General features: G+C 44.4%; 1 protein-coding gene across 3 annotated transcripts; it reads left to right on the top strand.

Moving 5' to 3' along the window:
- The first annotated feature begins 652 nt into the window (after positions 1-652).
- On the top strand, positions 653-9,286 carry LOC119316653. Of its 3 annotated transcripts, none has more exons than XM_037591011.1 (13): positions 653-1,746; positions 1,838-2,018; positions 2,717-2,829; positions 2,978-3,082; positions 3,482-3,551; positions 4,023-4,078; positions 4,952-5,002; positions 5,546-5,632; positions 5,752-5,796; positions 5,870-5,981; positions 7,656-7,843; positions 8,279-8,365; positions 8,653-9,286. In XM_037591011.1, the coding sequence occupies exons 1-13, from the start codon at positions 820-822 to the stop codon at positions 8,821-8,823; spliced, it is 2,193 nt and encodes a 730-aa protein (XP_037446908.1). In that variant the 5' UTR covers positions 653-819; the 3' UTR covers positions 8,824-9,286. The 3 variants fall into 3 exon arrangements, with proteins under 3 accessions (XP_037446908.1, XP_037446907.1, XP_037446906.1); XM_037591010.1 differs by having other exon boundaries at positions 2,981-3,082; positions 5,546-5,650; XM_037591009.1 differs by having other exon boundaries at positions 654-1,746; positions 5,546-5,650.
- The last annotated feature ends 462 nt before the right edge of the window (positions 9,287-9,748 follow it).

The raw sequence follows: 9,748 nt of genomic DNA on the forward strand, positions 1-9,748 counted from the left end.
GCTCCTCCGCGCTTCGTCAAGTCAAAGACGGAGCGGGGGCTCGCGCCGGTGAAGACGGAGCCGGGGTTCGCGCCGGTGAAGAAGGAGCCGGCCGCGCCGGTGACGACGGAGCTCGACGACGACGACGCGGCCCTGTAATGGGCGCGTAGGGACTCCATAGCGATGGAGAAGGAGCGCCTGGAGAAGGCGAAGGAGCGCCAGTGCGCCGCCCTGCTTCGCTTCGCGGAGCGTCGACGCGGCCGCGACGAAGGCGGAGTCGTCGTCATCTGCGACAGTGATGACGACGACGACGATGCGCCGCCACCAGTCCGCCATGGCGACGCCGGGCAAGGGTCCAGCAGGGACGCCCGCGTCAAGGAGGAGAAGGCCGACGACGACGATGGCGGCGACTTCAGCCAACTTTTCCTTTAGATTAGTTTATGTATATGTGCTATGTAATGAAAATCCGCGAACTTCGCCGAAATATGCCGAAATTTATCGTGTTTGGCCGAATTTTATCGTGTTTAAGCCGAACTTCGCCGAACTTTTTTTATTTTAAAATGTGCCTGGAACGGCCTTAAGACCGGCGGATAGGGACCAACTCACTCCAGACTCAATTTTGGGTCGGCTCACCCTCGGGCGGCCATTTTAGGCGCCCCTAAAGAGCCAACGCCTGGAGATGCCCTCATCTTCCTTGTAGCAGCTGCGCACAGCCTCCTCGCCCCGTCCCCAACCGGCGAAGCCACCTGCAGAACCAAACAACTTCTCGGAGCAAGCCTCAACCCCTCTTGATTATTCCGTCGAAACCCTAGATCCCCAAACCCACGCGGCCACCTCCTCATGGATCATCCATGGCGTTTCGCAGCCGGCGCCGGCAACGACCTCTGCCCCGTCTGCACCGCGCCCCACTTCCCCTTTTGCCCGCCTCCGCCTCTCCCGCCCCACCCCTTTCCCTACGATCTCCACCCACCGCCCCCTCCTCCCCCGCCCCAGTACCATGCCCCCTTCCACCCGCCGCCGCCGCCGATGTGGGCTCCTCCGGGGCCGCACCCGTACGATCTCCTCGACACGGAAGGCCCCCACAAGAGGATGCGCGTGGGGGAGGCGCCTCCGTTCTCCGGCCCGCCCCCTCCCTACCCGCCAATGTTGGGCAGGGCTTCTGTGGAGGGAGAGCGGCTGCTCGGGCTGATCCGGGAGCATGGCCATGGCCGCGCTCAGCTGCCGCCTGCACAGTGGCATGGTGAACCGTATCCACCCGATGGTTTCGGCTATGGAGGAGATGGGGCTTATCCTCCTCATCAAAATTATAATAACCCGTATGCGCAGGGAGGCAATTTCACTGATTACGATCTCGCCAGAAGGATGCCACCTCCGCCGATGCCGTTTGATAGGTATAGTGCCTTAGATTCGGTAGGAGGATCTCAGGAGAAGTATTTCGACCACCATCACCATCATCAGTTTCACCCTGAAGCATTGCCGGGTGCTCCACCACTTCCTTCAGTACCACAACATGCTGAGGCAGGAAACCATTATGATTCCCGCGATTGGCGTCATCATGCGGGTGTTGTGCTGCCACCACCAGATCCTGCAATGCCTTCTACCCCAGATTATCATGCAATGCCACCTCTGCAGGCAGCAAACTCGTCATTGTTTCCTGTCCTCTCCAGTTCCCCGGCTACTACATCACTTCCACCCAGTGATAATACCTTGCATCATTCCCACCTGATGCCAAACGCAAATTATTACAATGGACCCAACAAAAATGAGGTTCTCTTCCTTGGATGCTTTGCTTATAATATATCATTGGCCACTCAGAAGTCAAAAGTATTAATCGCTATATATGTGCGTGTTTCTCCAGGGGGTAGATTTCGTACATCGGCAACAATCGGAGCAGCATTTGGGAGATAGAATGCCAACACAGGACAAACATTCTTTTAACAATGTGGAAGTCAATGTTGTTAATGCATGCGACTTGTTCAAGCAGCCCCTTTGTGCTTCACGCCCTGATCATATTGTTATCATCCTGCGAGGGCTTCCAGGTTGTTTCATATATACCATTGTTAATGTTTCATAGTCATTAAGTAGTCTAATTATTAACTGCAACTAAGTTGGCAATCCTAGCCAGTAAAATGACATTAGATCTGATATGCTGTGGGAAGTGTCCAACCTTTTGATACTTCCATAAGCAGTGACCTTATCGTTTCAGTGTTCCTGTTGTTTAAGAGTGCATGTTGTCTTTCTTACATATACATGAAACCCGGGCACATTACTTGGGAGTTCCTGAATTTTTTTTGAACAAATTGTAATCTATTTGATGACGTTTTCAATCGAAAGCAAACATCAATATGCATGATGAACTTCCTACTCCCTCTGTTCGTATACATATGTTGCTTCTAGAGAGGTATAAACAAATTTGTTTAACTTTCTCCACCAATACTTGTAGAAGTATCTTCACTGTTTATATGAAAAAAGAACATAGATGGCTTTGTCACAAAGTACCCCATTGTGGCATAGCGATATATCTTTAAGGTCCTGCGAAAATACTGTGATAAGGTACTACCTAAAGTTGAGTCTTCATGACCAATTACTTTCCAAAAATGACATGTGTGGGGTGGGGAGGGAGTAGTATTATGGTTTAATTTGGCGCACAAACTTATCTATTATTCTGGTAGGGTCAAATCATTTCATGTCAGCGCTTCACAACTGTTACAGTTCTGACAAATATTAGAACTTGTAGGTAGTGGAAAGAGCTACCTTGCGAAGGCATTGCGTGATCTTGAAGTTGAGAGTGGTGGAAGTGCACCCAGAATTCACTCGATGGATGACTATTTCATGATTGAGGTTGAGAAGGTCGGTAGAAACTGAACAGTGGACACAATTTATTGTGTACTGTCGACCATTTATTTCTTGGCTTAGACTTTCAGAAATGCTCATCATGGCCCTGCTATTTCTATGGATAATTTGTCTTGTAACTGATATTGTGCTAAATTGCTCTTAGAAGGTCGAAGACAACCAAGGGTCTAAATCTTCTACTGCATCCAAAGGACGGAAACAGTTGACCAAGAAAGTGATTGAATATTGTTATGAGCCTGAAATGGAGGAGGTGATGTATCTCATTTGTTCTTGTCTATTACTTTCTTTTTGTCATGTTGAATGCACCTGCCAATTATTGGGAACCTGCTATAGCTAGACCATAGCATCGCCTGTTGTTATTAACAAGCAGGCAAACATATTTTAGTTAATGCATCGGTGCAATGCAACCTTTTGTAAAGAAATGTACTTCATATTTGTTGAAATATGGATATCAGGGGACCTTCCCAAGGGTTTGCAATGCATGTATAGAGAACGAGATAGTATCTGAAATTAGCATTAAATGTAAGGATAATGTAAGGTTCCCTGTAGAAAGAATTACCTGGATTGTGGATATGAGCATCGGCTATCAGTTGCCTTTTAAAAAGAAAAGCTCCACCATAAGAAGTCTAATTTCTTCTCCATTTGACAGACCTACAGATCAAGCATGTTAAATGCGTTTAAGAAGACCCTTGATGAAGGGAATTTCACATTTGTGATCGGTATGAAGTTATTCTAAATATTATTAAATGATGCAACATGCTTTATGATGTTTAGTCCGCATTGGTTGTTTTACCTTGCATGTTATAGTCTGCCTTGTTTATGTCTTTGCTTGTAATTTCATGGAGTGTTGAATGAGTCCCCTTCCTATTTTTTCCTCTCAAAATTCATCAACATCTTAATATGAATATTAAAAGGTTTTCTCCACAATAGAAACTTTGTTTTCTATTAATTATCAAATATTTTGGTGATCAGTTTGTGGGAATTATGACATCGGTTCCCTAGACAGTGGTTGGGTGCCCATTTGTCTCGGAAGTTTATATTCCTTATTGTTCAAAAACATTCAGTTAAGCAACATTTTAGCTGTCGTCGCGGCATACAATACACCAGGCGATGCCTTTATTTTCACCAGTGGCGGATGCTGGATTGTGGTAACTGACATGTTTATTGCTGGTATCCCTGACCGTTTTTAGTGGATGACCGCAATCTGCGGGTAGCTGATTTTGCTCAATTTTGGGCAAGCGCGAAGGTAAACCCTCAGTCTCTTTTGCGTCAACTGCGAGAATTTATTTTGCTTACCTGGACCTTTTCTTAATTATTTAAACCACACCGTTCTTGTTTTAAGAACAAGAGGGGTATTCCTTTTCAAAAAGCATGTTTTAGGGCCAACTGCCAGTCAGGCAGTACTCAAGATGTAGTACTATTTTGAAATTGCATATTAATGTTGCATGTTTTGATTTAATTTGTTTGCCACAGTAGTGACTTTCTTCTTCCTCCTTTCCTCTTGAATGTGTTTTTTGATCTATACTAGTTGCTCTTGTGTCATATAGGCAGCCCCCCCTTCACATAGGCAATACGGTATATCATGACATACATAATGTTATGCAACGATTTACGTAAAAACAAGAATAAAAAACCGCTCATCTCTCTCTCCCTCTCAATGTCTGTGAGTATGTGTTTATGGCTTTATGCCTGCGCGCAAATAGCTCTCTCTCTATGTGTATGCCTGCGAACAAAGAGCTCTCTCTCTCTCTCTCTCTCTCTCTCTCGCATGAGTGTACGTGTTTATGCCTGCGCACAGGAAGAGCACTCTCTTTCTTCTGGTCTGTTCCATGTTTCTGTATGCACTATGCAGTTAACTGCATACTGGAACGTGATTTACATTTTTATATGGTTTGTATAATAGCTATAGAACATGCGGTTGCAACTTGCAAGGTCAGTGACTGTTGTATATACCGAGAATCAACTGTTGAGGTCCAAACCTTGCTGGATAAGATCTTATGCATTTCAGGAGGCACTTTATTGCACTACCTCATTGTTTGGAATTTGATTGTCTGAATTATTATTGTCTCCTAATCTGGCTTTTTTTATAGTAGGTTACTGATTCTGTTTTCTTGTATAGAGATCTGGCTATGAGGTCTACTTGCTCGAGGCACCATACAAGGATCCAACAGTAAGTTCGTGTAATATCACATAATAAGAAAGGCCTAACTTGTTGTAAATATGTGATTATGTACTTCAGACAGCTACCAATTCTATTTTTGTCGAATAAGTCACGGATCATCTAAGAACTCTTTGCCAATTATTTGTTTTGGTATAGTTTGGTAAGAATATGGATTGGGAGACTGTCCATATGCACTGCTTATGAAATATATACCTGAAGTTGTGGTGCTTACGACATGTGAACCATATGGTGTAATTGCCAATGTAGGAAGCTTTCAGTCAAATGCATGCACCTTGAATGTTCCTGTACTCCATAGCCAGAGTAGATACACCTTGCATGTTTCCGTAGTCCACAGGCAGAGTAGATACACCTTGAAGATGCAGTTTTATGATAGATACGATAAATGTGTGCATTTTGGTGAAACTTTTCCTAGCGGTGTAGCTTTGTGGTAGTTTTGTCGGAAATATGCTTAGTTGTATGATATTTATACTCAGATAAAGTAGATTCCTTTTTATAGCGTAGAACGTCTTATATATCTTTTGTAATACACAGGGCTGTGCTGCTAGGAATGTGCATGGGTTTACATTGGATGATATCAAAAAGATGGCAGCTGACTGGGAGGAGGCTCCACCACTATATGTGCGACTAGATACCCATGTATGTTCTTGAGAATATTGTTATGTTTAATGTTTTGCAATAGACCTTATATTAGATACATAGTTAATCATGTTTCTAATCATTTGCACCTTTTTTTTCAGTCTTTATTCCATGGTGACAATCTTCATGAGCATTCTATACAAGAGGTAACACTATTTCACCACTCACCAGTCATTTGTGAAGAGACGAACTTTCTCATGATTTCTATATGTCAAATAGGTTGATATGGACACAGAGGATACTGATGATGCTGATGATACGGCAGTTAACACCCAGTCTGGAAGCTCAAAGAAGGCTATACCTGAATCAGCAGATGATGTACCTGATCAAGGTGCATATTGATGACATATCCTTGGCCACAGTTAATCTTATGGTTTAATAACCCTAACAAAAAATTGAAGAAGCCCTGCAAAGTATTTTTCTTCTCATACTCCAAGAGTGTGTTTGGTTTGAGAACCAAGTGGAATGAAATGTTATGGTTCTATTCTGGTGGAATGGGTCGGTTCCATTCCTGCGTTTGGTGGGGGTCAAAAAATAGAATGGAATGGTTCCGTTCCTGCGTTTGGTGGGAGAGATGGAATGAGAGGAATCTATTGCATTCTTAGTAAAACGTTGTTGCAATTTTCACCAGCATTTCTTTTGCATTTGCATCAGAAACAACTAACAATGCACAATTACAGGATATATTATTCCTCATTACAAACTTTGAAACATCAAATTTGCTTTGGGATTCATCACAAAATTTGGAACTCACGCAAATTGCTCATCCTTAACAATTTTCACAGAGCTTAGCCAACTCTTGCAACAATCCTAGCATGACCATACACATAAACTGAATTTTGCGTCATGGCTACATACACGCATAAAGTTATGTGCACATCAACTGCATCTGCATATGCAATGGCATCATACATAGAAGACAAGCACGGGGCAGTGGGGCATTTTCACCTTCGGGCGACAGGTGAATGAGCTCCGGATGGCTGCCGGTGACTTGTCGACGGGCCTGTGAGGACGAGCTCCGGGCCGCAGTGACCATATGCATGAAGAGTACTCAGGTACTCGCCGCAGTTTGCACGCCGAGGCGAGCAGCAGGACGAAATCACCGCAGCCGCACGACGAGCCTCTGCCACTGCTCCTCTGCCGCTGCTGCTGCTAGACAGCCCAGTTGCTCCGATGCAGCTGCTGGACCGCCGCCCCTGCTCCGCTTGCCATCCCCACCGCCTTCTTCGACCGCCGTCCTTGCTCCCCTTGCCGTCCCCACCGCCATCTTCGATCCTTGGTGCGGCACCACCAGAGATCGAGAGATAGGAAGAGACGATGGGGAGGCGAGGGAGAGGCGGCTCCGGAGAGGGAAATACGAGGGAGTGGCCGGCACAGTCGCAGATCGAGAGGGAGAGAGATGAGGGAGTGGCAGTGCTGGCCAAGGATGGGTTTGGGGGTGAGTGAGTCGCGGGAAAGGTGAGAGCTGAGAGGTGTTCTGCGTGATTCCTCCAAATCGGAGGTACTTGTGCATTCCACATCTGGGCTGAATATTCCATTCAGGAGAATGGTTTGGTTCTGGTTCTCCACTCCTACCAAACACACCCCAAGTGTAGAAAGCCACTGGCGCAGAACGGATCCGTTGCATTCCACCCTGTGACCTGAATCAAACACACTCCAAGTGTAGAAAGCCCTGCAGTTTGACTCGTTTTTTCTGTTGATGCATATATCTTGTCAACCCTGAGCTCTCTTTGTAGGAAAGAAGCAAACACCATCACCCTGTCTTTTTTTTTGACGTGCATCACCTTGTCAGTATGCTGGCAATTTTGTTATCTCTGTCAACTTATAGTCTTATAATCCAACTAACCTGACCTACTGTGGATCTCCTGCCTGCACACTTGTTGGAACCTTCTGCCCTGTGAGACAAACTCTCCCACGTGGGCAAGTGTGGAGTATTTGAACTCGATATATGTCATTGTCATTATTATATTTTTAATGAATCTTGGTGCGTACTTTTTTATGCCAGGGGACAGGTGGGATTCATCAGATGAAGAAGACTTAGATGACATTAAGGAGCTAGGACAGAGCAAATGGTCAAAAGATTTTGATGAGGATACTGACAGGTCCAAGCATGCAGATGGAAGTACACATACTCTTTCTGTGCTGGCCAAGACATATGGCACCCATCAAAAAACACTTGCTTGGGGTGATCGGGTACGGCATTTGCTTTAGTGAAAGTTCAACATATTGCTTTCCTTGTGCTTTATTTATGCTTGATCCTTGGCTGCACTTGTTTCTCTGGAGTGCAAAAGAAAAATTACTTCATTATTAAAATCTAGTCCTAGTTTCTGAGCTACAAAAACACGGATTTAGTTGGACACTTTGTACTCCATCTGTCTCAAAATGTAAGACGTTTCTTGACACTAACGTCTTACATTTTGAGACAAGAGGGAGTATTTAGTTACTGAACCTTTGAAGATACTTTGATTATTCCAAAATAGAAGTTACGTCGGCTGCACCCTTGCAGTTGTTTATCACTTTGTAGTCATGATGTGATGCTCCTTCACTCAAGTCTGTGTTACACTGTTTACTTAAAATGGAAATACCATATTCTTTTTTTGATATGCTCAATCTTCCTTTCTTTTGCAGCTTGAAAAGGGTGGATTTTCTGTCGGTGCAGCCAAAAGGAGACCCACTTCATCTTTAATCATAGGACCTGGATCAGGGTACAATTCGGTTAGTATTAACCCACTGCTAACATTATGGCAGTTAAATGACCGCACTATGCTGTTAGTAGCACCTTACTTTCTGCTACTATTCATCCTCTGCATATTCTTTCATACTTGCTAATATTTTGTACATATCACTTGTTTGCATATATTCCCTTGCTTTCTATTTTTCTGAAAGGCCTTCTATTTTAATTGAGTTTTATCTATCCTATATCCGAGGCCCCTTTGACAATTTATTTAGGCCCAAGTCTTTGCTTCCTGCCAGTTTGCTATATTGAAAATCATTGCTTGTAGGTCTCCAACCCCTTGGCTGAAGATAATTCCACAGGCGTGAAGGATAAAGTAAACAATGAAACAAAAAGACGGTTCAGTGAGCAACTTCGTGATGAAGGTCAATCCTTCAGGGCAGTTTTCGACCAGAGAAAACAGCGCATTGGGGTTTTCGACAACGGAAAAAATGAGTAATCCGTGACTGAGAAGCCTGGATGGCAACCTGCAGTTGTATGGGCCTCTGGGTACTCACGTTGCCCAGGGTCAAGCAGAGCACAGGCAGCTCGGAATCACTGGCTTGTTAGTCCTGTTGCTCCATTGCCATTGGCATATTGCAGTTCTAAGATTTGCCGGACACAGATAGGCTTTCACCTTAGTGCCTGCTATCAGTCCCCACAAGGCGCAATTGAAGGAAGCATTACTTTCTGCTTGTGCTATTTGTCTTTTGGCCCACACGAAGAAGTGGTGAGAAGTTGGTTCCCTTGATTTGTTGCAGGCTTGTAGCTGCAAACTCACTAAGATCCTCTCGGCAATGCGAAATCCTTTTTTTGGGACCTGCCATTTCAAGAGCAACCCCACAAGATGTATGTATTGTGAACACTGAATAATGACATAAGTCCTTGAACAAGGTATGGAGCACATAATGACTGGGAGGGAATCGGGCATCAGTGGGTGTGTTCTTAACATGAGATGGAAACGTTTGAATATTGAATGAAACATAGTACTCCATGAATCTAGCAAATTAGTTTGGGTGTGTTTTTACACCATGCAAATAGAAATTATAGAGGCATGGAAACTAATCTTTGTTGGAGATGTGTGAAGAACATGAGTTACCCCCAGTCTTACCAAACAAAGCCTGAGCTTATAATAACACTAATTGTAGGTGTAGGTCTGGAGGTGATCTCCAAACCTTCACAAACTTGAAATCTACAAATATACTCACTAGTGCCTCCAATCGCCTAGGAGTCTTCATCCACGCTTGGTAAACTTGCTAAATTCAAGTCAATTTGGTGCAAAGAGAGGGGAAAGCTTGAATCTTCGTTAGCTCCTCTATCAAAACTCTCCTCTTTAAGTCTTAAGGAGTCAAAGGAATAGTGGCTTGGGAAGTGGGGAATGATGT

This window comes from Triticum dicoccoides, chromosome 6A, assembly GCF_002162155.2.
Source record: "Triticum dicoccoides isolate Atlit2015 ecotype Zavitan chromosome 6A, WEW_v2.0, whole genome shotgun sequence".
Lineage (NCBI taxonomy): Eukaryota > Viridiplantae > Streptophyta > Magnoliopsida > Poales > Poaceae > Triticum > Triticum dicoccoides.

Excerpts from the sequence above, each read along its gene's own strand:
- LOC119316653 (XM_037591009.1), top strand. The coding sequence starts at position 820 with ATGGATCATCCATGGCGTTTCGCAGCCGGCGCCGGCAACGACCTCTGC. Across the intron at positions 1,747-1,837 it reads ATGGACCCAACAAAAATGAG|GGGGTAGATTTCGTACATCG; the intron begins GTTCTCTTCCTT and ends GTGTTTCTCCAG. Across the intron at positions 3,552-4,022 it reads GAATTTCACATTTGTGATCG|TGGATGACCGCAATCTGCGG; the intron begins GTATGAAGTTAT and ends GACCGTTTTTAG.